The sequence below is a fragment of the Pyrus communis genome, chromosome 6 (assembly GCF_963583255.1).
Source record: "Pyrus communis chromosome 6, drPyrComm1.1, whole genome shotgun sequence".
Lineage (NCBI taxonomy): Eukaryota > Viridiplantae > Streptophyta > Magnoliopsida > Rosales > Rosaceae > Pyrus > Pyrus communis.
Window position 1 is genome coordinate 8,390,211 of NC_084808.1, and position 27,471 is coordinate 8,417,681.

General features: G+C 38.4%; 1 protein-coding gene, 1 long non-coding RNA gene and 1 pseudogene across 2 annotated transcripts; all 3 read right to left on the reverse strand.

Moving 5' to 3' along the window:
* Positions 1-1,429: 1,429 nt before the first annotated feature.
* Positions 1,430-15,274, reverse strand: LOC137736871 (uncharacterized). The gene is made up of 4 exons (XR_011068809.1): positions 14,928-15,274; positions 14,646-14,804; positions 2,929-3,108; positions 1,430-2,276 (listed from the first exon to the last, which is right to left on the reverse strand). It is a non-coding gene; the product is annotated as an uncharacterized lncRNA (long non-coding RNA).
* Positions 7,800-12,542, reverse strand: LOC137737263 (putative disease resistance RPP13-like protein 1; annotated as a pseudogene).
* Positions 15,275-22,317: 7,043 nt separating the features above from the next.
* On the reverse strand, positions 22,318-27,142 carry LOC137736872 (putative disease resistance RPP13-like protein 1). The gene is made up of 2 exons (XM_068476173.1): positions 27,062-27,142; positions 22,318-26,963 (listed from the first exon to the last, which is right to left on the reverse strand). Exon 2 carries the CDS (start codon positions 26,885-26,887, stop codon positions 22,739-22,741), a length of 4,149 nt encoding a protein of 1,382 aa, XP_068332274.1. The 5' UTR covers positions 26,888-26,963; positions 27,062-27,142; the 3' UTR covers positions 22,318-22,738.
* Between the last annotated feature and the right edge of the window lie 329 nt (positions 27,143-27,471).

Below are 27,471 nucleotides of genomic sequence, written 5' to 3' on the forward strand. Positions count from 1 at the left end.
AAATCTGAAAAGTGATCCGGATAGGATAAATGGATGGGGACTAAAATGCAAACTTCACGAACTTTATTGGGGAAAAAAATAAATTACTATAAGTTGCAAAAATTATATGGCTGGTTATTGCTGCGATAATTAGCTGTTGAAAGAGCATAACGATGTCTTCTTCTTTCTGCCCAGAACGAAACTTAGATTCCTCTTTTTCCTCTCTTTATTTTTCGTGGGGTCATATTGTTTTATCATTTTGATTGCCTTCTTCTCTCCAATGTCCTACACAGTTATATATATATATATATATATATATATTTCTTTTTTTTTTTTTTCATTGAAGAAAATTGTGACAATGGTCTCTTAACTTTAACTAAATTAAAATAATGATCTCTTAATTAAAAATTCATGATCATTGGTCTCTTAACTCATTAAAATGTGCATCTATAATCATTTTCATCAACACTGCTAAAATTTCTGTCAAAATGAGTCACGTGCCACGCACGTGAGGCCGAATAAAGAAGCGAATATGGAAAACTAAATGAGAAAATTGTAGAAATGGTTTCTCAATTTTAACCCAATTGGAGCAATAGTCTTTTAACTTTAACACAATTGTAGCAATGTTTTTTTCAACACGACTTGTTTTGACAAAAATGACTATAGTTGCACGTTTTGAGAAGTTAAGAGATCAATAATCATGAATTTTTAGTTGAGAGATCATTGCTAGAATTTCTTTTTTCCCTTATGCGATCGATTTTGGAGATGGTGAACCAAACATGAAACTTTGGGTGGAAAGGTGACTCGTAAACAACTGAGCAACATTCCCTTGCAACGCTGATTATATTATTTTGTGAGCGTAATTGGTTGCCACTGTATGTAACGTAGAGACAATCACTTTTAAACAGTAAAAGACACTAAAACAACTTGGGCCTTACAACACAAAGAAAAAGAAAATGCTCCTAAGGACACCAGATTTATCGAAGTTACCATGTATTATGCTTTACCGTCTTGTAGTTATACTACTTATTACTCACAGAGCCATATTTGATTATGATCAATTTGAAGATTAGCATATAATTAAGAGAATTTTAACAAAACACTCTCGGTACTGTTAACTTAAAAACCACGTTTGTACCTTTCCATGGTATTATTCATTACACCTTTATTTGTCATTTTTCATTAAAACTAAAGTTTTTTTTTTAATTTTTCGTTGATTTTCCTTATAATTAGTGGACATCTAGATGTTGAAGGAAACGAGAGCAAGATTTTCATAAAGTGAAAGTACTAGCTTATTATGTTAATTTTGAAGATTAAGTGAGACGAATTAAGCTTGGTGAAACTGAATCAGTGACAAGTAATTTTAGACTTATGACAAGTAACTTGTGTCTCTACCATGTGAAATTTGATTTTCACTAATCGTTCTCCCAACAATAAAATTAGTAGTGCTAAAGTGAACCAATTCCGCAAAATACATAAAAGCCAATTCCATAAAAACCAAAAAGAAACCGACAGAAAGGAACCAACTTCTTAATTTCCTTTTTGTTGCATATGAATATTCACTCAACAATCTTCCCACAACCCTTGTCTCCTTCAATTAAGGTTAGATATGTTTCTTAATACTGTATGGTTGGGACTTGTACATGGTTAGATCCTCGCTCTCGACGAATTATGCTACAAGGCGGACTAAGCAGATGATTATCAAACACTACAGAGGCCTGAAATTTGCGTGAATCAAAACCTTTACAAACGAGATCAAACGAATGAGGACTACTCCGCAATCCTCTAGCAAGTGAATAAACCCCCATAAAAAGTATTCGGATCCCCGTATTGCCACCACACGAAGAAATCTATTGCGCTTGGGAACACTTGGATATTCTAGCTTGCAGTACTCATCAAAAGCATGGTTATCATAATGCAAATAGTAATTCTGCTCCATTGGATTGCCTCCACGAACACATTGCAGAAGGAGGTGGTGGGTGCCAAACTGGGTAAAATCGATGGTACGGCTGAGGTGGGTGCGAATAACGCTGGGATTTTTTATCATGGAGTTCCAAGGCTTGGACACCGAGGTGCATTGGATCAAAGCTTTAGGAGGTAGTCTCAAAAGGATACCACGTACGATTTCCTTTGGCAAACTGCTACCCATTGCTTCAAACTTCTTCCCCGGTTGCCAATTTCATAGACAGAGAGTGAGCGAGGAAATATAGTGCAGCCAGTTACGAACACCGTGCTCCTCCGTTGGAGCACTTAGGAGAACAAAATTGTCAAAACCTCTGCCAGCAAAACCATTTTTTCTGTGCACCAGGAAATCAAACCAAATAAAATCATCCGCAAAGAGCGAGGAATTTAAGCATATTAGATTTTCGCAGCAGAAACAATCACCCTCCAGTTATTCGTTCTATTAGTCTACTATTGGAAACGCAGCAGATACAGAAAACGCATAGAAAAAACAAAAAGGTCACACAATGATCAATTGACAAGAGCAAATATTTCCAGGGCCATTAGTTCTTTCAATTGTTCACAATAAAACAAACAAATGTTCCTATTAGGCTACATCTGTCCAAAAGGAGACAGAACCCGAGTTAACGTATGCCGATTCCACTCGCATGGAATAATGCAGATAAAACAGCCGAGTCATCTTGTGTTCTTTTATTTTTCAAATATCTTGGCCCTAACATTAGATCTGTCTTTCGCCACATTTCCTTACTAGAGTTCTATATATGTCAGTTGCATTGATTTTCACATAAAATGGTATGCTGAGTTTGACCGGTAAGGCAGTGTTACATATAGTTGTATTTTGTACTACCAACGTCACTTGAAAAGCAATAACTTGCAAATTTGCAATTAAGAAAACCGCAAAGAATGTATTTCTATTGGCCGACTCATGTATATATCAAAACATTAGAGAAAGAAACGAGACAACAGTTAAATGAGAAAAAATCTTACAGACGAAGGCCCGCCAGTGCCAGGATCCACTCCTCCTCCATGCCTGATATTAGGTGACTCTGGTTTTCCACCTGTCTTCTTCTCATCCCTAGCCTTGTTAAAGATCACAGTAAACCCCTCAGCCGAAGCAGGATCATTGACGTCCCATTCACCAAATTTTGGGAGTGGCCTGCCTTTTTCCTGTTAGAATTCAGTAATATATTCTCATTGTTATTCAGCACAGCAAGGCAAAGGGCACCCCAAGTAATAAGTTTACAAATCTAATGATTGCGAAGCAATTACATATTCTCTTAACTACAAAAACAAAAGTATAGACAAGCACTCTGTTATATCCCGAACCTATCTAGGTTGTCTTCAAGCTTACAGGTACCGGCCCCATATACCTAAAAACGCATCCCAATATCATACCACTGGTCTTTACATGCCAAACACCAATCTAACACGTCCAACCTGGTCTCAACCTTGGGCCTAGTGCCATATCGTTTCAACTTTCAAAAAACCTAAGGAATAAGGATCTGAGTCGGAATAAAAGTGCTTACAAACTTTCCCTTACCCAAAATAACCTAGATTTTATTGGGCCAAGCCCAGCCCCCTTTGTGTTAACTTAAGGCCCAAGGTTAGGTCCAATGACCCAACCCATGAGCCCTATCCTCTTCCTTCCTTATATTTCTGAAAAACTTAGTTTCCTCTCTCTCTCTCTCTCTCTCTCTAACTCTCGGAAGTTTCCATTCTCCCCAGAGCTCCGAGAGCTCTCGTCCCCCCTCCCTTTTCGAAATCTAAACAAATCCAACAAAATAACCACATATCTAGAATCCTTAGGGCTTGAGGAACTCAACTGTAATCCTGCATGCATCATTAGAACACCTCTGTGTGTTCTGCCATTAAAGCCGAGAGCTTCAAATCTCCGAAACTCCAACACAGGTAAGGCTCGCTGCCCTATTCTGTTTTTGTTGAGTTGTTCTCAGTCCAAATGGAAGGTTCTAATCTGTGCATGCACTCTATTTTCGTTCTTCCAGAACCCGACGACAAAATCCGTCGAAGCTCGTACACGAACTTGGCCAATCTCGACCCCATTTGATCCTATTTGTGGTAAAATTCTGTTTCCCTTCTTTTTCAGCATCATTTTTATGATTTAACTTCCTATTTTTATTTAGTTTTAGGTTCAAATCGGAATCGGGATGAATTCCGATCACCATTTTCTGGTGTTCTTCCCCGATCTGCATGCGCAGGCCCTTCAGGCCATTCTGGACACCCACGGGCTTTGGGCCCGTAGACCAAACCCCCATTCTATTTCTTTTAATTTATTTTCTGTTATTTATTTTAATGACCCAAAGGGCCTTGGGCCGTTTTTATTTAGAAAGGGTTTAAAGCCCGGCCCCGTGTGTGAGGCCTGTTGGGTTGTGCAGTGCGTGAGTGTGTGCGTGTGTGTGTGCATGCGTATGCATGCTGCGCATGTGTGTGTTTGTGTAGCGTGTGTATGTGTGTCCGTGTGAGTGTATGCACGTGTGTGTGTGTGTGCATGCTGTGCATGTGTGTGTGTTTTTGTAGCGTGTGTTGTGTGTCCGTGTGAGTGTGTGCACGTGTGTGTGTGTTGTGCCGTGTGTGTGTATGTTTGTGTGGGTTTGGGTTTAAGCCCAAACCACCCATTTTCACCCTAATCCTTTTTAACCAAAAACCTTAGGACCCAAAAACCCAAAATCTCTCCTAGGCCAATTTTGATGTTCCGAATCCGTTTTTGGCGTCCATTTCCTATAATTCTACCGTTGGGCATAGTTTGATAAATTGTACATTTTTGTACTTAGGTGAACTTGCTAGTGGGGATTTTCTTAATCCTTTTCCGCACAACTCTGCTGCTACGAAGTATCTGTGAGTGGACCCCTTCTAAAATTACATGATTTCATTGTTTAATTTCATAAATGAAAAGCATGTCTTACGAGTTTATGGATTGGTTTTATGTTAAGCATTTTAATGAAATGTTGATTATCGTCTCGTTATTTTGCAAGGAATTAATTGTTGGCCTATATTGAACTATATTTTAATATATCGTATTTTCTATAAAAACCATGAATTGGTAGACTATTTGATGGATGACGATAGGATGCTAGAACATGTTTTAGAAACCCCTCTTTATAATATAGATGATGGATGACTTTATACTATGAAGTGGTTAGTTATGAGAGGCGTAACTATTTGTGCGTACCTAGAGGACACTATACTGCCTGGGGCGAGGATCTGGTGTTGGCAGTTAGGCCGGGAGAAATAATCCCTAGCTACGGGCTGAGGGACACGGAGCAGGCATTGGGCTGGGAGTTGGTAATCTCTGGCTACGGGCGCAGAGACCACAGTGCTGGCATAGGGCCAGGAGTTATATTTATTCAGTGATCTTACTAGCAGCACACCGCACTTATGAGACGATTTGTGAGACAATTGACATTTTGATTTCCGCGATGTTTTTCTACGATATGTCTTTTGAGATGTTTTTGGCATGCTAGGATTTTCAGTAAACCTATCACTTATTATGCTAGTAGTTTTCTTTATATAAATTGTAGGGCTTAATATCTTGATAACTGTTTTATTATTATTGTATATATGAACTTGGTCCACTCACCTTTGTTTTGCGCCCCCATTCAGGTCTTAGAAACGAGGACTATGACACACGTACAAGGCATTTCCCTACCAGTAGCGGTCTATCATCCACTTGTGTGATATCTTGTAATGATCTTTTCTTTGTGATCTTGTTTTAGAGCGTGTTCTGTGCACTCTAGCTATCTTCTTAAACTCTGTTTAATTCACTTAATTTCCTCTATGATTATTTATGCGTGTATATTTCCTCCTAATCATTACTCTTGTATTCAATAAATGGCTTTCGTCACCCTCGGGTGTCGGCCAACACGTGCCTATCCTGGTATTCGGGGAATATCAGGGTCGGGACGTGTCATCTTCAGTGCTGCATCTTTTGGATAATCCTAGAGTGAAAAAAAAAAAAGAGAGGGATTTCCTCCCTGATTGTTGTGATAGGAATCACTCAAAGACAATGGGAACCACTCCAATTCATACTAGCATTTCACCGAGTTCAACATTGTAATGAAAAAACAGGAGAATATACAAACATAAAGCAACCAGCACACTATGGAGCTAATATCCTATGAAAAAGGATAGAAAATAGATATCGGACAGGAAGGAAGAAGCTCAGAAAAGGCAACTGAAACACAACTATTAAGACAACATATATCAATTTTCACGAAGCACTTAGCACAGATGTCAAAAAATACACCAATTGACTGAAATACGAAAAAGGATAAACAACTCTAACCTTCCCCGATGACATAAGAACAAAGTTAAAAGAAATCTACTTAGCCCTCAATGAAATCCTTGTTTTGGGCATTTAAAGTCAGGATGAAGATCACACACATACATACAGAACCATACAAACACATGACCATGAAAACTTAGGAAGTACGCGATGCCATTAATATACTAAGCATTAAAAGTAAATACAGAAATCAGTCATAAACACGATCAGGAAGCAATTTGTATAAAGATTATATTCCCCACTCAAACAACGAAAGATAATAAAAAAACAACAAAACCTTTTATTCTATTACTATTCGAGCATCCAACCCAAAACCAATTGGCAACAGGTGGAGACGCCCGAGATCATTCAAACTATTTACGTAACACTTCAATTCCCAACATGGGATTCACACTCTCGAAACAATACCTGCTCCAAGAAGCAATATACTCTCAAAAATTTCAACTTGCTAATTTTGTAATAAACACAAAGAAAACTTGTCATTTTCTCACTAACCCTTTTCTGTTCATTTTCAATTTCACTATATTCCTAATTAAACAAAACTATAAATCAAACTGAAAAACTAGAATCTGCTCCTCTGAAGAATCCAAATTTTGCATCAAGTATATGTATTTAGTTTAATAATGATAAAAACATAAAAATTAAAACTAAAAACATGAATTTTGCTAAAAAAAAAATAATATAAAACCAATGTATCTGAGAGAATTACAATCAAGCCAATACAAATTAACAAATAAATCCAAATGAATTAGAGCTCAATCCAATCAGAAATCCAGCAAATAAGCATTGCAAAGATTAAATTTAAACAAAAACGAATAAAGCCATACAAAGATTAAGAATTTATATTTGGATTGAAGAAAGAGATTACGTACCGACATGAATTCGATCAAAAAGGAAAGAACTTTTTCACAAAATTCATGAATAAAATCGAATCATTTTTTCACAAATTCACGTTTTAGTACTGATGTACTACTACCCTTAATTTTCCTTAGAACTCAGTTAAAACGCATAATCATCACCAATTTATCACATATCAATTAGATGAATAATGCACTTTTTGAATAAGTGACGAAGGCTTGGTATAAGGATTTGATTGGCCAAAATTAGTTGGCACATACTTTCTACTTTCAGAAGACAAGTTATAGTAAAGGAAGTCATTTAGTGGTCATCATTCCACAAGCTCTTTGTACCCACTTGAGCAACGAGCTCTTTGCATCTCCATTTCTTTGTTGATTGCCTATTCTCAATGCATTAAATAAAATGCATTACTAGCTCATAAGTAAAAATTTGCTAAAATAAAATAAAAGATTAGGTTAAAGTGGCTTGGTTAAAATCTTGCTGGGAGAAAACTGAATGGGAAAAACTCCAAACTTAGGAGAAAGAGTAGCACATTCATAAAGTTATAATACAAATCAGTGAAAAGGGACCAAGCAAACATAGCAATCGTTTACCCAAAAAAAAAAAAAAGAAGCAAATATAGGAATCCGGTTGTCACCTATTGAAGGCCTCCCAAAGCAGCCACTACTCAACATGATTAATAATAATAATATTATTAATATTAAAACATTCCTTGAGAGATGATACTTGGACCATCAGCTTCATATCACCTTGCCATCTATGTTGATGCAAGGGATGTGGGATATTTTGTGCCAGTAGCGTCCTTTTCCTGGTTGGCATCTCTCTTTTAGCACAGGACACCCAATGATGACAAGTTCCTCTAGTGAAGGAGGCAGACCCTCCTCTAGAATGGATGCTAGCTTTGGACAATTCCAAATTCCCAGAGATTGAAGGGAGGTGAGGAATTGAAAGCCCTTGCTGCTCAGTTTCTTCAGATTCAAGAAGCCACCTATACTCAGATGAGTGAGAGATTTAGGGTGGAGCGTCTCCATCCGGACCATGTCGGGTGGAAACGACACCGTATCCGGATCTTCACCGAAGATCCATAAGTTTCTAAGAGAGGTGGGTCTGTGCAACCCCCACTCCAACTCCCACAATGACTTACAACTCTTGACCTTCCAAATTTCAAGTGAAGTTAGGTTGGGAGGAAAAGTCAAACCTTCACGGTAGTCGATCCTCAAATCCTCAAGAGAGTTGAGATTGTGCATGTCTTCTGGCAACACCTCCAATTTGTCGCAATTTCTGATGTTGATCTCTCTCAGGTTGGAGGGTCTTCTCCCCCCACTCAGTCTTGGGATGGAAACAAGACTTCCACATTCTTGAATATCTAGCTCTTGAAGATTGCTGAGGTGGCATAAGCCATCCGGTAAGGATTTCAGATTTCGGCAATTCCAGATCATAATAAATTCAAGGCAGTGATTGGTGTTGTCGCTGAAGAACCCATTCGGTGTTATTACACCCACTCGTTCACATTCCTTCTCATCTACTAGTGATTTCAAACTTCCGCAGTCTCTGATATATATTCTTCTGAGATTTTGGGGAATCTAGAATTTTGCAAAATATATCAACGAATGGCATTCTGTAATCTGGATGTCTTTAAGAGAAGGTGGCAGACCAACATCTGGGAAAGAAACTAGACGTGAACATTCATGTATGCGAAGCTCTTGAAGAGACGACAGCTGATTTAATCCTTTTGGTAGCTTCACAAGATTTTCACACTTGTTTAACTCCAGAAATTCAAGCTTGCACTCCAATATTTGCAATTGCAGCAACTCCTCTGCTTCTTCTCCCAATTCTTCAACTAGACGAGAGTTGTCTTTAATTTCCAAACGGCCAAGACAAGTCAACCGCTGCAATAATCTACCCTCATTCTTCCATAAAGACGTCAGCTTCTCACATCCATGGATCTTCAAATCTCTAACCTTGCTCAATCCCTTCCTGAACAATTCCCCTGTTTGCAGAGACGTCACCTCCGAAATGTTTGAAAGCCACAAGGACTCTAATAACTCAAACTCAACCTTAGCATCTGTATGTTTCAACACTTTACAACCGATAATTTTTTTTTGACGAAGTTGTTTGTAGTTGGCAATCGAAACCACCAATTCCTCACATCCAACAATTTCAAGTTTGGCTAACAAATCAAGGTTCTCTGGCAGCTTACCTTCCAACTTAGAACATCCTTTGATTGAAAGCCTTTTCAGGCAAGGGAAAACACCACTTCCGTGATCCAGTTGGAAAGGAAGCCACACCTTCCAATGCTGCATATCCACAAACTCGAGAATCTCTAACAGCGGAAAAGCCAAGATACACTCGCCATAAAACTCAGCACCAACACTTTCCACTGCATTCATTCCTCTAATATAAAGTTCTTTGAGATGAGGCAATTGTCCGAGAGATGGCAGCGATAAACAATTGTTACATTCCTCTAAGCGCACAAGCACCATATTAGAGAACAAAGGACCTCCAACCCATGATGAAAATTCCTTTCCGGCATAACTCTTGATGGTGAGTTCCTTGAGCTTTGTATGAGGCTCTAACATGTCAAGCACAGTGGATTCCGTTTCTCCCGTGTCGCTTAAATGAGACCATTTTAGGACCAACGAATCAAGCCTCTCCTTCCATTTCAAGTTGGCCCTCCTGGCATCCTCTACATCAGTCACATTCTCCAATCTTGAGAGGCACAATGCCCCTCAGAGATGCAATAGGGGCTCTATCTCTCTTATCCCTGACTGATCACTACCTTCGCTCGCCACAAAAAGAGGCAGTGATTGTAGATTCGTCAATCGACCTAGTTGCGAAGGCATTCCTTCCAACAAATATGCACCTGAGTTGTTGAGATGGCGCAACTTAATTAGATTGCTCAAGTCCGCAGGCAATGGCTTCAATTCATCATAACCTTCCAATATCAATGTTTGCAAGTAGTAAAGAGTGCTTGTTGATTTGGGCAAACTGGTTATCAATGTGTAGGAAAGGTCAAGATACTGTAACAACCTCAAATCACCGATTGACTCTGGCAGCTCAGTTATTTTGTAGCCATTGAAAGAGAGCACTCGTAAGTATTGCAACTCCGGTAATAGCTCAAAAGTAACCTTACGAGACAAATATTGGTTCCATCCCCTGGAATCTGAAAATGAAAGTGGCAGGAAAGTTCGCAAGCGTTCAACTTTTGGAAAGTCCTCAAATCTCATAACTCCATCAAATCGACCAGCAATGAAAGACGAATGGCCAGCCCTTCGAAAGCAAGTGCTTTGCAAGTTATTACCTTGCTTATCTTCAAACCTAAAACATATTTCTCCTGCTGGCCATTGTGCTAAATCATTAATGAGGTCATGCATTACATATCGTGAATTGTTTTTGCTTGATTCTTGAAATAGCGACCTTGCTAATAGCTCTCGAAAGTAGTCGCGGCCTAAATCCTCCATTTGTTTATTGTCGTCAGGTTTTTGTTAAATCAAACCCTCTGCCATCCACAAAAGGACGAGCTGCTTCTCCCAAAATTCGTAGTCATTTGGAAGTATTGAGCAATAGGCAAAACACCTTTTCAAATGTGATGGAAGATAGTGATAGCTCAACTTTAGTACGGGGAGAAGGCTACTGTTATCTGCGAGATTCCATAGTTTGTTGTCCAATATTTCTCCCCACTCATCTGTTTCTTTGCAACGTAAAAGATCACCGACTGTCCTCGCAGCTAGTGGTAAGCCACAACATTTTTCAACAATTTTTGTCCGAATTAACTCATAATTTACTGGTTTTCCACTATTAACTTCCCGGAATACATGTCGCTCAAATATTTCCAAACAATCATCATCTGCCATACATTCCAAATTATGAACTCCAGTGGCTCCCATAATCTTTGCAACATTCACATCACGGGTTGTCACAATTATCTTGCTTCCTCCTGCTCCAACGCCAAAAGGGGATCGAAGTCTTGTCTAGAGATCGTGTAGATCATAGTCGCCTTTGTTCCAGATATCATCTAGCACGATTAAAAACTTTTTTCCTCTTAATTGCTCACTCAAATCATGCTGAATTTTACTAAACTCCTCCATTTGAACGGGTCGGGATGTGATGGATTCAAGAATTGCCTTTGTCACTCGCACCACATTGAAGTCATCGGACACTGATATCCAGACCTTGAGCTCAAACTCCTTCATAGCATCATCTTCGTTGTTGAATACAAGTTGAGCAAGTGTCGTCTTCCCAACTCCGGCCATGCCAACTATAGCAACTATACCAAAATTAACAGCACCTGCATGCTCGTATTTTCTTGACAACAGTTCAATAATCCTCCCCTTGTCACCATCTCTTCCAACAAGAAGCTTTTCATCTAACACGCCAGAACTTGGTAGACTTCGCGATTCCTTAGCAGACGTCCCAATATCTTTCAAGCCAAACTTATCCTTCCGTTCAGATATGTCTTGCAACCGCTAGGTAATCTTCTTCATTTCGGAGTTCATATCCCAATTGAATTTAATTTTGAAAAGTGAGTTTTGCACCTTGTTGCTTGTGCAGGCTTGATCACGTCCCTCTATCATGCGCTTCAACATTTGGGTGGCAAATTTGTCCAACATGTCTTCGACATCATAAGCCAGGTCTCTGAGATCATCGAGCCACAGTTTTACAGCATCCTCGGTGAGTTGTTTTTTCTCGGCGTCGCTGAGCACCCCTCCTATTGCAGATAACACGGCCCTCCACTTGTCCAGCTTCTTTGTGACGCCCCGGAAGTTTTCAAGGTAGTTGAGAATCTCGTGGGAGGTCAACCTGTTGAGCAGCACCTTTAGAAACGCCGCAAGAAAAACCTCTCCCAGTGCAATGTTAAGAGTGAAGGGCACTCCAAGAAATCAAAGAAATAGCGAAACGTTCTTGAGCAATATTGAGGTGCAGAACTCAACCAAGGGAAGAGTAACAGCCAAAGACTAGTTCCTTGGAAATTTGGAAGCTTGATCTGTTGAGGCTCAGAAATAGTCACAACCGCACAAATTAAAATGATGAGAAGTAATTATTGATGCCTGCGCAATCACGTACAAATTTATAGTAAAAGTGAAGTAATCAATTAATGGACTCCTAGCAAAGCATATCTAGAGGTGACAATTTGGGAATAGCTAGGGATGGCAATGGGGTGGATTCAAATCAAGTGGCAGTCCTGTTACGTTTTATGGAAATGTTCTTTTTCCTAATATATACAAAATAGGTTAGGATCAAGGAACAAATATTTTTACACTTGCTTTTGAAAAAGTCATAACTCTTCCAATTCCAATAGAACTTTTCCAATTCCAATTCTCTCTCGCATTCCCCAATCCCCACCCCACTTCACCGAAGACCACCAGCACAATACCAGTCTCCTCTCCAGTCTCCACAGGCCACGATCAGATTCATCACACGGTCCACATGTGACATCCCACATCGCCCAGGAGAGTGATCCTTATATGTATATTCCCATCCCTACCTAGCACGAGGCCTTTTGGGAGCTCACTGGCTTCGGGTTCCGTAGGAACTTCGAAGTTAAGTGAGAAGGGGGCTAGAGCAATCCCATGATGGGTGACCCACTGGGAACTTGCTCGTGAGTTCCCAAAAACAAAACCGTGAGGGAATGGTAAGCCCAAAGCGGACAATATCATGCTACGGTAGTGGAGTCGGGCCCGAGAAGTGGTCCCACCCGGGCGGGGATGTGACAATTTGGTATCAGAGCCTAACCCTGGCCGCGTGTGTGCCGACGAGGACGTCGGGCCCCTAGGGGGGGTGGATTGTAACATCCCACATCGCCCAGGGGAGTGATCCTTAAATGTATATTCCCATCTCTACTTAGCACGAGGCCTTTTGGGAGCTCACTGGCTTCGGGTTCCGTAGGAACTCCGAAGTTAAGCGAGAAGAGGGCTAGAGCAATCCTATGATGGGTGACCCACTGGGAAGTTGCTCGTGAGTTCCCAAAAACAAAACCGTGAGGGAATGGTAAGCCCAAAGCAGACAATATCGTGCTACGGTGGTGGAGCGGGCCCGGGAAGTGGTCCTACCCGGGTCGGGATGTGATACCACACCACTAACATAACCTACCATTCTGCTTCTTCAACACCACTTAATCCCCTCGTTTCTAAATTTAAGTGAGATTTTTATTTTAGTCTAAATTAATCATGAAGAATGTTAAATTCATAATAATTATAGGTATTGTTAACTATTATGAATTTTTTTATTTATGATTTTTTGATATTGTTTGGATCATGTGTTGGTTTGTTCATTTTTTTTTAGCTTCATCAATTAATATGTTTTTTTTGTTTTGATTAATTGAAATGTGTAGAAATTAGAAGTATGGAACGATATTACGCATACCTCGTCGTTGACAAATAAGTCTTTGTACTTTGTAGCTTGTAATGTTGTTTGTACAAAAATTATGAATGAAAAGTTGTGGTCTAGCATTTAATTTTCAATATTATTTTTCGCTTAATATTTTTTAGAGCCTTTATATTAGGACCACCGGTATTAAAATCCTTGATCCGTCACTGGGTAAGACTTCATATTTTTCATTGTTTTAGTGCTTTCAACGATATCGCCATGCCTATAGCTGGGTTATAAATGATATTCCTTGTAAAAAGTATAGTTGATGATGAGGATCACACACCTAATAATTGGCCAGATGAAGAAGACTTTGGAGTAATAGATCATTTTCATATATGCTTAGACCCTCCCCTTCGCTCTTGAGTATCGAGGGACAAGCAGGGAATTAAGTTATAGAATAAAGATGCGTGTGTGAATCATTTTTTTGGTACGCTGGTTGGTGTTCCAGTGTGAGACTTTTGTCATCCATAGCATATATGCAGATAGTGTTGTTGTAAATATGTATGAACAAAGTTAGGGTAAATAAGTTCGAACAAGTTTATTAAACTGCATGCTCCATGTTTCTTATGCAAAGACATTATATTTTGTGGTTACACCTTCTATTAAAATGTTCTATTTTGTTCCATTATTCACAGTACATGTTACTTGTTTTGACCTGATGTTGTTCTCCAAATAACAAAAAAAGAATTCCACTCTTCCTTAAGATCTGATTTGAATCGCCCAACAATTTTTTCGACCCACTGCATCACACGGGCATGAATTCTTCTAGTAAAATCTAAAGGTACAAATAGAGTGTAAAAATGTTTGTCAAAAATATTTGTCCTTTGATCCTAATCCAGAAAAATAATCTAGCAACTTGATATTGTATGTATAAATCCCAATAAAAAAACACCATATAAGCAAATGACGCTTCACTGCAATGATGAAAACCAATCATGTCTATGCACTCTCATGGTGGTTGGATCCCCACCGATCCCCTTTCCTAATAACTAACAGTTTAACTGACTAATGTTATCGTTTGTCAAAAGAAAACACGTACACCATATAATATTACTCAATGATAAGCACAATAAAACCCACCATAAAAACTCAAGATTGAAAAAATCATACTAGTAAACATCATTTTTCTTAAATTTTAACATGTTGAACAAATAAAATGGGGCAGTTTTGGGATTACCTTGCAATCCTACGTTTCAAGACTCGAAATTTGCACGGATATTGGACAAGATCTGTAGCAAGAAGCAGTTTCATGGAAGTCTGTGAGGTCATGAGGGCGCTTGTTTGCACTGATGATCAACAAATCCAAACTGAATGATGGAGTAATTAAGGCTGAAAACTGAACAAATTATATAGCTGGTTATCGATGAAATAATTAATTAACAATACAATCTTGTAGAAAAATGAAATAATTATTTAATAAATAATGGATTCCGCATATATAGTTGCAAGAGGAACTTACTGCGTTCAAGTTTTCAGATGATGATGAAGATGAAGGGACTTGTTTTCCATAGATTTTTTTCCATAGATTATGAAAGTCAACAGATCCAGACCACTTTAGAGCCCTTCAAATTGCAATGAGCACAAGAAGTCTTCCTCTTTCTGCACAAAAAGACAGATTCCTCTTTTTACTTTCTCCTTATTTTTTCGTGGGGTCATGCTGTTTAATCTTTTTAATTGCTTTCTTATCTCCTATGTCCCACACGGTTATACGTTTTCTTTTCCTTTATACGAACGATTTTGGGAGATGAGGAACCAGACACGCAACCCAGAGTGGAAGAGTGATTGCTCGTAAACAATTGAGTTGCATTTCCTTGCAACACCGATTATTTTATTTTGAGAGGGTGATTGGTTCAAATTTTTCAACCATTGTAGATAATGTTGAGACTCTCAAAACAGCCTGAGCCACACAATACAAAGAAGAAGAAAATGATACTGCAAAAAGTTACCATGGATTATTGTTTACCATCTTGTAGTTATACTACTTAATTAGTCACAGAGCTATATTAGATCAATTGAGGATGAAGGGCAAGTTTTATTAGCATATAATTAATGGACATCTAGCTGTTAAAGAAAGGAAACAAGTCAAACAACATTGAGCAAGTAATTTTAGATTTATGTCCTGCCGTGTGAATTTGCTTTTTACTAATAAGTTTCCCAGCAAATTGACTTTTTCACTACCCAAAAGCTAAAAATGCGCGAACCCGAAAATGCTAGGAAAGTACAACTAAGTTAACACGATGTATGTGGAGAGAAACTTAAACACAAATTGTATTGTTAACTCATGGTGTCTTGATGACACCCCTACATATGTCTAGTCATTCCTTAAATATGGTCATTGCCTGCTGAGAGCTCTACTGAATGGTTTACAAAAGATACCATATTCGCCGTTGATATATTTGAAGGAGTTATACAATTTAGGATTTAGTAAGGGGGTGTGATATCTACACATATCTTTTTACTTCTCACACACTTTTTTAATTTTCAACCGTCAGATCACATGAAATGACAGAAGTTTACAAGAGGTGTGTGAAAAGTAAAAATAGATGTGTGGATAGCACACCCCTTTAATAAAACAGGTAGTTTAAATGGAATTTGAGTTTTTGTTGACTATTTGCAGATCAATTTGCTATGAGAATTAGGTGTTGACTTGAAAGACTATAACAAGTCTTCCTCTTTCAACGACAACTACTTCAGAACTCTTCAATTGCTATAACGATTACGTGTTCAACATAACAAGCCTTCATCTTTCTGCCTATAAAGAAAGTTAGAATCCTCTTTTTTTCTCTATCCTTAATTTTCGCGGGGTAATATTGTTCTCTTTTTTATCGTTTTCTTATCGCCAATGTCCTACACGGTTATACGAACGATTTTGGGGGAATCAAACATGAAACTTCGGGTGGAAGGGTGACTGCTGGTAAACAACTGAGCTGCATTCCCTTTCAACACCAATGATATTATTTTGTGACGGTGTTTGGTTCAGTTTTTTGTAGGCTATTGTAAATAATATAGAGAATCAATTTAAAACAGTCAAAGACACTGAAACAACCTAAGCCACACAACACCAAGAAGAACATGATCCTGCTGACACCAGATTTACCAAAGTTATCATGGATTATGCTTTACCATTTTGGAGTTATACTACTTAATTAGTCACAGAGCTATTGTAATTTATGATCCATTTGAAGATGAAGAGCAATTATTATTAGCATATAATTAACGAACATCTAGATGTTTAAGAAAGGAAACAAGTCAAACAACATTAAGCAAGATTTTCATGAAGTGAAATTACTAGCTTATTATGACAATTTGGTAGATTAAGAGAGACCAATTAAGCTCGGTAAACTGAATTAGTGACAAGGAATTTTAGACTTATGTCTTTGTCATGTGAATCTGCTACCAACTTGACCTTTCCACTATCCAAAAAACTGAAAATGCACCCAAACATGCTAAGAAAGTAAAAAAACAAAGTTAACGTGATGTACGTGGAGAGAAACTTAAACACGAAATTGTATTATTCACCCATGATGTCATAATGACGCCCCAACATGTGTCTAGTCATTCTCCAAATATGATCACCGCCTGCCGAGAGCTCTGACGGATGGTTTATAGAAGATAACAAAAAGGGAATTTGAGTTCTTGTAGTCTATAGGTCATATTGAACCATTCTCCCTTGGGAATGATTGGAAATTCTAGCCTACAGTACTCATCAAAATCATGGTTAATTATTTACCATAATGCAAATAATAATGCTCCTCCTCGGGTTCATGTATGCGAACACAATGCAGCACAAGGAGGTTCGTCGAAACCTGGTTATTAAGATTGATTGTAAGGGTAACGTGGTTGCTAATACAGTTGGGTGGTCGGAAAACGTGGCAATCATATAATTATTTTGAATTATAGTAGTATTTTAGTTGATTTTTTAAATTGCTCTGAAACTCTTATTTTACTGCCAAACCAGCATGCAAGGATTGCAGAGGAAGAGGATAAAAAATTCTTTGGGAAAAAAGAAAAGAAAAATGTACACATTATTCTTGCTGCTTTCAGTTGAACACAAAATTTACAGTAATAAACTACTAGTCTCTACTAAAATATTATTATTTTGATAGACTATAGGAGCAAAAATTATTGTAAAAGTCTCGTGACGAGAGAAACATAAATCTTATGAGCTAAAAAACTGAGATATGAAATTTTCTTCTCGTCCTATTTGGCATGAAAATATCACAAAAAATTTCAAAGAAACTCATTAAAATAACTGTATATATCCATGAACAATGGCAACATGTTGTGATAAGCAACTTCTTCTTGGACTGTAAGTTAGCAGACAAACTGAAGGAAAAATGTTCATCTGTAGCCAGCATCCAGCAATGTTAGAATATCACAAGGCATCCCGGAGAAAATCCCGAGTACGCGCGACGTTTTTTTCTAGTCGAGGCTCGAAGTACAAGTACTAGCATTTCACTGAGTTCAACATTGTAATGAAAAAACACGAGAATATACAAACATAAAGCAACCAGCACACCATGTCACCATGGAGCTAACATCCTATGAAAAATGATAGAAAATAGATACCAGACAGGAAGGAAGAAGCTCAGAAAAGGCAATTGAAACACAACTATTTAGACAACATAAATCCATTTTTCACAAAGCACTTGGCCGACCACATAAGAACTCTAACCTTCCCCGACCACAAAATAACCCAGTTAAAAGAAATCTATTTAGCCCTCAATGAAATCCTTGTTTTGGGCAAGGCAATAACAACAAAACCTCTCCATCCAGCTAGTTTATGCATTCAAAGTCGGGATGAAGATCGCACACATACATACAGAACCATACAAACACATGACCATGAAATCTTAGGAAGTATGCGATGCCATTAATATACTAAGCATTAAAAGTAAATACAGAAACCAGTCATAAACACCATCAGGAAGCAATTTGTATAAAGATTATATTCCCCACTCAAACAACGAACGACAATAAAAAAACAACAGTACCTTTTATTCTATTACAATTCGAGCATCCAACCCGAAACTAATTGGCAACGGGTGGAGACGCCTAAGATCATTCAAACTATTTACGTAACACTTCAATTCTCGACATGGGATTCACACTCTCGAAACAATACCTGCTCCAAGAAGCAATATACTCTCAAAAATTTCAACTTACTAACTTTGTAATAAACACAAAGAAAACTTGTCATTTTCTCACTAACCCTTTTCTGTTCATTTTCATTTTGACCATATTCCTAATCAAACAAAACCATAAATAAAACGGAAAAACTATAATCTGCTCCTCTGAAGAATCCAAATTTTGCATCAAGTATATGTATTTACTTTAATAATGATAAAAACATAAAAATTAAAACTAAAAACATGAATTTTGCTAAGAAATTAATATAAAACCAATGCATCTGAGAGAATTACACTCAAGTCAATACAAATTAACGAATAAATCTAACTGAATTAGAGCTCAACCCAATCAGAAACCCAGCAAATAAGCATCGCAAAGATTAAATTTAAACAAAAACCAAATAAAGCCATACAAAAGATTAAGAATTTATATTCGGATTGAAGAAAGAGATTACGTACTGACATGAATTCGATCAAAGAGGAAAGAACCTTTTTATTTTCCGGGAAAATGAAATGACTCGGAAAGCGCAGAGAGAGAGAGAGAGAGAGAGAGAGACGTTGGGCCAGAAATGGGCCTAAATCGCATTGTGAAATATGGGAAAGAATACGAGGCTTTAACGGTTTTTGTTTCGGGTTGAACGGCGTTATTTTGTTGACGGGAACGGAAAGATGATTCGTATCGCCGTTAAGTCGGTGTCAGCCCTGACGTGGTTTGTGCGTTTGGAATAAAATTGAGACTCCAATAAAAAAAATAGAAAATTGCACAATCACTATACTATATTAAATCCATGAATAAAATCGAACCAGCTTATTCAAGTTTTAGTACTGATGTATTACTACGCTTAATTTTTCTTAGAACTCAGCTAAAACGCATAATTATCATCAATTTATCACTTGTCAATTAGATGAATAGTACACTTTTTTAATAAATGACGAAAATTTGGTATAAAGATTTGATTGACCAAAATTCTTTGGCACGTATTTTGTACTTCCAGGAAGACAAGTCATAGTAAAAGAAGTCATTTAGTGGTCATCATTCCACATTGGGAAACCAATTCCTACATCAAAAAATAGTCAAGTTAGCATCTCGAAGCTAACGCAACTTTTCGAAAGTCCAATTATCATTTAGATGCTAGAGACAACACAACTTGAGCAACGAGCCCCTTGCATTTCCATTTCTTTGTTGATTGCTGTTAAGTCATATTTTGCATGCATGTATATCTTTCTTATTTGGCGTTTTTGTATTGTTTTTGGATTAAACTAGTTGCGTTTTACATTGTTTTGTGTTAGTGTGCAGCCAAGTGTGTAATAAGATCAATTGGATGGCAAATGAAGGAATGTGGTGCAATTCGACCACATTGGATGGTTCTAAACAGAAAGTGGTGCAATTCGACCACTTTGGGTGATTCTAAACAAGACAAAAACATGCATTCACATGCATGTCACAAACTTGGCCGTGTGTTCCCATATCATCCCATCATGTGATGCAATTCTAGCACCAAATCAGATTCCTCACAATCCCATTTCCATCACTCAATTCATTTCAGCCATATTTCCACCAACAAACACAATCATGTCTTACAAATCCCATGTGGTTTCAAGTCAGATTATGCACTTCTAAAACATCAAAACATGCATTCACATGCATGTACACAATCTGATCCGTGCATTCCATTCCCCTTCTTCAAATCTGTTTGCAGACATTCCACATGTGTTTGGATTAAAGAAACCACATCTGTGCAGATCATGTCCTTGCTTTGCAGATTCCACTCACTTGTGGCAGCAAGAGCATGTGCTTCTTTGAATACATTAACATTTCCTTGGACATTGCACATGCCGTGAGTCTTCCATCTCAGAAACACAAATCATTTCCATCATTTATGCTCGGCCATTTGAGTTAAACAACTCCTAGATCCAATCTGATTGTTGGGGGATCACACACACTCCATGTTGCTCCATTACTCTCTCCCTTTCCCATCCGCAAGTTTTCTTCCTCATTCAGTCCATTTACACAGCCACAACCTTCCCCATTTCACCTATAAATACTCATTCATTCATCTCATTTTGGAGACAATTCATTCACAACAAAACTGCCTTGGGGCCGTGCCCTTCACAAAGTCCATCCATTACATTTCATTCACTCATCCATTTCAGAATGTAGACATCAAACTTCCCTTGTGCCGTGCTCTCCCTTACAATCCAAACACCATCCTTCCATTCCTCCACCACTTCCCAAACCATTCACACCATCAAACTATCCCTAGACCTTGTGCTACAACGAAGAGGAAGAGAAGAGTGCCTAAACGTTCATACAATTCAAGTTTGAGTTGTTGGAATGTTTAGGTGTTTCTTTGATTTCAAGGTTTAATTTCAATACTCTTTGTTTTGTAAGAATGAGGAATGGAAGATAAGAGGGCCTAAACGTTCATACAATTCAAGTTTGAGTTGTTGGAATGTTTAGGTGTTTCTTTGATTCTCTTTGTTTGTACCATGAGGAACTTTCTCTTTCGATGTAATCTTGCAAGAGTGCCATGTAGTTAATTCAGAATTCTCATTTAATCTATCTATTTCTTGTTTCATTCTCCAATTTAATTGTGACTTAGTGTGTTGATTTTAGTGCTTGATCATCATTTGAATTAACCACAGGTTGTTTAGCCAAGATTAAAGCACACATCATGCATAATCTTGGTGGATATGTGAATGAATGAAGGGAATGTTTTGCAAACATCCTGCCAAGTGTTCCCTTTGGTTTTGTGAAAGTTTCTTATGCATTACATATTCTTGATTAGGAACCAAAGTTGCACATCACAATTAGGTTCATGATTAGGGACATTTGATCAAATCCACACATCATATGGCTGATCATATCTAAGCGAAACAAACTCAAGAAATAAGTAGAGGGTTGAGTATAATCTGACTTAACAAGCATGGACTTGGTTTAGCAATGGTGAAATCGAATCTCTAGCTACATCTCTATTTGTGTTATCTCATTTCATTAGTTGTCGATTTATTCATTTTGTGTTTACTTCTTTTCCTTATGCTTTAATTTACAATCTGTCATTTAGTTTAATCAAAACATAAATCCCCCTTTACTTTAATGTCCATTTTAGTTAGAAATCATTTTAGTTTGTGCTTTTAAGTGTTTTGATTCATTTCATTTCCCAATTTCGTCCAAATTCACCAAAGTGCTCAAAACTGCCCAGAAAGTGATTTTAAGGCAGTTTTGAGTGTTTTGGGTGATGTTTGAGTCTTTTGGTTTGTTTTAGTGTTTTAAGTGTTTAGTTTTGCATTACTTGAGTCTAGTTAAGTGTTTTATATTGTGTTTTTACATTTGAATCAAGCCATAATCTTAAATTCGTCCAACATTGGATTTAAGGTCAGAAACTGCTTAGTTAGTGTTTTTAGGCAGTTTTGAGTCTTTTGAACTTGATTTGAGTCCTTTGAGTCTTTGTGAACATTTTTAACTTTGTTTTTACGTTTTTGAGTCAAATCCAAGTGATTAACAATCCCTCCTAATCCCCGGTCCAGAACGATCCCTACTTACATATATACTACAATTTGACGAAAAGAGGGTTTAATTTATGCGCGTATAATTCTCGCATCAATTGCTTATTCTCGATGCATTAAATAAAAGAGAGTTTTAACAAAAAATCCACGGTACTGTTCATTTTAACGAAAAACCATATTTTTACATTAAAAAGTCAAACCTGATACTATTCACTTTACCTTTTATTTTGTCCTTATTGTTAAAATTCATAGTTTTGAAACCATTTTCATTAGTTTTCCTTAAATAAAATGCATTACTAGCTCATAAGTTAAAATTTGCTAAAATAAATTAAAAGATTCGGTTTAAGTGGCCTGGTTAAAATCTTGCAGGGAGAAAACTGAATGGGAAAAACTCCAAACTTAGGAGAAAGAGTAGCACATTTATAAAGTTATAATACAAATCAGTTTAAAAGGGACCAAGCAAACATAGCAATCGTTTACCCCAAAAAAAAATTGCAAATATAGGAATCCGGAAGAAACGTCGGCCGAGAAATATTGTGGATTACTTTACTTTACAAGAATAAACATGATTACTAATAATAATAATATTAATATTAAAACATTCCTCAAGAAAATGATACCCGGACCATCAGCTTCATATCTCGTTAACACCCATCTCTATGCAAGGGATGTGGGATATTTTGTGCCAGTAGCGTCCTTTTCCTGGTTGGCATCTCTCTTTTAGCACTGGACACCTAATGATGTGAAGTTCCTCTAGTGAAGGAGGCAGACTCTCCTCTGGAATGGATGTTAGCTTTGGACAATTGAAGAGCCACAGAGATTGAAGGGAGGTGAGGAATTGAAAGCCCTTGCTGCTCAGTTTCTTCAGATTCGGGAAGCCAACTATTCTGAGTCCAGTGAGAGATTTGGGGAAGAGCGTCTCCATGCGGACCATGTCGGGTGGAAACGACACCGTATCCGGGTCTTCTTCACCATCCATTATAAGAGAGGTGAGTCTGTGCAACCCCCACAATTCTAACTCCCACAATGACTTATAGCTCTTTACCTTCCTAATATCAAGTGATGTTAGGTTGGGAGGAAAAGTCAAACCTTCACGGTAGTCGATGCTCAAATGTCTCAGGTTGGAAGGTCTTCTCCCCCCACTCAGTCTCGGGATGGAAACAAGACTTCCACATTTGTAAATACGTAGCTGTTGAAGATTGCTGAGGTGGCATAAGCCATCCGGTAAGGATTTCAGATTTTCACATATCCATATCCTAAAATATTCAAGACAGTAATTAGTGTTGTCGTACAAGAACCCGTCCTGTGCGATTAACTCCAGTTGTTCACAACCAGATATCCCGAGGTGTTTAAGTGTCTTGAGGAGCTGACCACTCAATGATAACGACGTCAGAGATTTACATCCTTGGATATCCAAGTACTCAAGACAACCATGAGAAGAACCAACACCCTCCTCATCTACTAGTGATTTCAAACTATTGCAACCTCTTATCCCTATTCTTCTGAGATTTTGGGGAATCTGGAATTTTGCAAAATATATCAACGAATCGCACTCTATAATCTCGATGTTTTTAAGAGAAGGTGGCAGACCAACATCTGGACAAGAAACTAGAGATGAACATTTGTATATGCGAAGCTCTTGAAGAGATGACAGCTGATTTAACCCTTTTGGTAGCTTCAAAAGATTTCCGCACTTTTTTAACTCCAGACATTCAAGCTTGCACTCCAATATTTCCAATTGCAGCAACTCCTCTGCTTCTTCTCCCAATTCTTCAACTAGACGAGAGTTGTCTTCAATTTCCAAACGGCCAAGACAAGTCAACCGCCGCAATAATCTACCCTCATTCTTCCATGAAGACGTCAGCTTCTCACATCCATTGATCTTCAAATCTCTAACCTTGCTTAATCCCTTCCTGAACAATTCCCCTGTTTGCAGAGACATCACCTCTGAAATGTTTGAAAGCCACAAGGACTCTAATAACTCAAACTCAACCTTAGCATCTGTACGTACCAATACTTTACAACCGTCAATGTTTATTTGACGAAGTTGTTTGTAGTTGGCAATCGAAACCACCAATTCCTCACATTTAACAATTTCAAGTTTGGCTAACAAATCGAGCTTCTCTGGCAGCTTACCTTCCAACTTGGAACATTTTTTGATTGAAAGCCTTTCCAGGCAAGGGAAAACACCACTTCCGTGATCCAGTTGGAAGGGAAGCCACACCTTCCAATGCTGCATATCCACAAACTCGAGAATCTCTAACAGCGGAAAAGCCAAGACACACTCGCCATAAAACTCAGCACCAACACTTTCCACCGCATTCATTCCTCTAATATAGAGCTCTTTGAGTTGAGGCAATTGTCCGAGAGGTGGCAACGATAAACAATTGTTACATTCCTCTAAGCGCACAAGCACCATATTAGAGAAGAAAGAACCTCCAACCCATGCTGAAAATTTCTTTTCGGCATAACTCTTGATGGTGAGCTCCTTGATCTTTCTATGAGGCTGTAACATGCCAAGCACAGTGGATTCCGTTTCTCTTGTGTCCCTTGAACGAGACCATTCTAGGACCAACGAATCAAGCCTCTCCTTGCATTTCAAGTTGGCCCTCCTGGCATCCTCAACATCAATCACATTCTCCAATTTTGAGAGGCACAATGTCCCTCGGAGATGCAATAGGGGCCCTATCTCTCTTATCCCTGACTGATCACTACCTTCTTTCACCACAAAAAGAGGCAGTGATTGTAGATTCGTCAATCGACCTAGTTGCGAAGGCATTCCTTCCAACGAATATGCACCTGAGTTATTGAGATGGCGCAACTTAATTAGATTGCTCAAGTCCGCAGGCAATGACTTCAATTTATAACAACCTTCCAATATCAATGTTTGCAAGTAGTAAAGAGTGCTTGTTGATTTGGGCAAACTGGTTATCAATGTGTAGGATAGGTCAAGATACTGTAACAACCTCAAATCACCGATTGACTTTGGCAGCTCAGTTATTTTGTAGCCATTGAAAGAGAGCACTCGTAAGTATTGCAACTGTGGTAATAACTCAAAAGTAACCTTACGAGACAAATATTTGTACCATCCCCTGGAATCTGAAAGTGAAAGTGGCAGGAATGTTCGTAAACGTTCAGCTTTTGGAAAGTCCTCAAATCTCATAACTCCATCAAATTGACCAGCAATGAAAGACGAATGGCGAGCCCTTCGAAAGCAAGTGCTTTGCAAGTTATCACCTTGCTTATCTTCCAATCTAAAACATATTTCACCTGCTGCCCATCGTGCTAAATCATTAATGAGGTCATGCATTACATATCGTGAATTGTTTTTGCTTGATTCTTGAAACAGCGACCTTGCTAATAGCTCTCGAAAGTAGTCGCGGCCCAAATCCTCCATTTGTTTATTGTCGTCATGTTTTTGTTGAATCAAACCCTCTGCCATCCATAAAAGTACGAGCTCCTTCTCCCCAAATTCATAGTCATTTGGAAGTATTGAGCAATAGGCAAAACACCTCTTCAAATGTGATGGAAGATAGTGATAGCTCAACTTTAGTACAGGAAGAAGGCCACTCTTATCTGCTAGATTCCATAATTTGTTGTCCAATATTTCTCCCCACTCTTCTTTTTCTTGGCGACGTAAAAGACCACCGAGAGTTCTTGCAGCTAATGGTAATCCACAACATTTTCCAACAATTTTCGTCCGAATTACCTCATAATTTACTGGTTTTCCGTTATTATTTTCCCCAAACGCGTGTCGCTCAAATATTTCCATACAATCATCATCTGCCATACACTCCAAATTATGAACTCCAGCGGCTCCCGTAATCTTTGCAACATTCCTGTCACGGGTTGTCACAATTATCTTACTTCCTCCTGTTCCGACGCCAAAAGGGGATTGAAGTCTTGTCCAGAGATCGTATAGATCATAGTCATCTTTGTCCCAAATATCATCTAAAACAATTAAAAACTTTTTTCCTCTTAATTGCTCACTCAAATCATGCTGCATTTTACTAAACTCCTCCACTTGAACGGGTTGGGATGTGATTGATTGAAGAATTGCCTTTGTCACTCGCACCACATCGAAGTCATCGGACACAGATACCCAGACCTTGAGCTCAAACTCCTTCATGGCATCATCTTTGTTGTTGAATACAAGTTGAGCAAGTGTCGTCTTCCCAACTCCTGGCAGGCCAACTATAGCAACTACACCAAAATTGACAGCACCTGCACGCTCGTATTTTCTGGACAACAATTCAATAATCTCCCCTTTGTCACCATCTCTTCCAACAACAAGCTTTTCATCTAATACGCCTGAACTTGGTAGACTTTGCGATTCCTTAGCAGACGTCCCAGTATCTTTCAAGCCAAACTTGTCTTTCCGTTCAGATATGTCTTGCAACCGCTCCGTAATCTTCTTCATTTCGGAGTTCATATCCCAATTGAATTTAATTTTGAAAAGTGAGTTCCGCACCTTGTTGCTCGCACTGACACGTCCCTCTATCATACGCTTCAACATTTGAGTGGCAAATTTGTCCAACATGTCTTCGACATCATAAGCCAGGTCTCTGAGATCATCGAGCCACAGTTTTACAAGATGGTTAGTCAGTTGTCTTTCCTCGGCGTCGCTCAGCACCGCTGCGATTGTAGATAACGTGGCCCTCCACTTGTCCAGCTTCTTTCCAACCCCCCGGAAGTTTCCAAAATAGTTGAGAACCTCGCGACGAGTCAACCTGTCGAGCAGCAACTGTAGAAACGCCGCAAGAAAAACCTCTCCGAGTGCCATGTTAAGAGCGAAGAGAACTCCAAGCAGTCGAAGAAATAGTGAACGAACCGTCCTTGAGCAATATTGAGGTGCAGAACTGCACAAATTAAGTGAAGAAACAAATGAATAAAATGTAGTTCAAGTAAAATGAAAAAAACAACTAATGTATTATTCAGTTGACTAATAAGAAATTACATTGGAAGTTAAATTTGACTCCGTTCGGGAAGAGTAACAGTCAAAGACTAGTTTCTTGGAAATTTGGAAGCTTGATCTGTTGGGGCTCAGAAATAGGCACAACTGCACAAATTAAAATGATGAGAACTAATTATTGATGCCTGTGCAATCACATACAAATTTATAGTAAAAGTGTAATAATCAATTAATGGACTCGTAGTAAAGCATTCTAGAGGTGACAATTTGGGAATAGCTAGGGATGGCAATGGGGCGGATTCAGATCAAGGTTGCCTACAAAATAACCGTCCCGCTAGGTATACAGCCCCTGTTACGTTTTATGGAAATGTTCTTTTCCTAATATATATACACACACACACACACACACACACACACATATACATACAAAATATGTGATATCCCGTCACTAAAAT

What these genes read in the sequence shown, in the direction of transcription:
- LOC137736872 (XM_068476173.1), bottom strand. Translation starts at nt 26,887, where the DNA reads ATGGCACTCGGAGAGGTTTTTCTTGCGGCGTTTCTACAGTTGCTGCTC.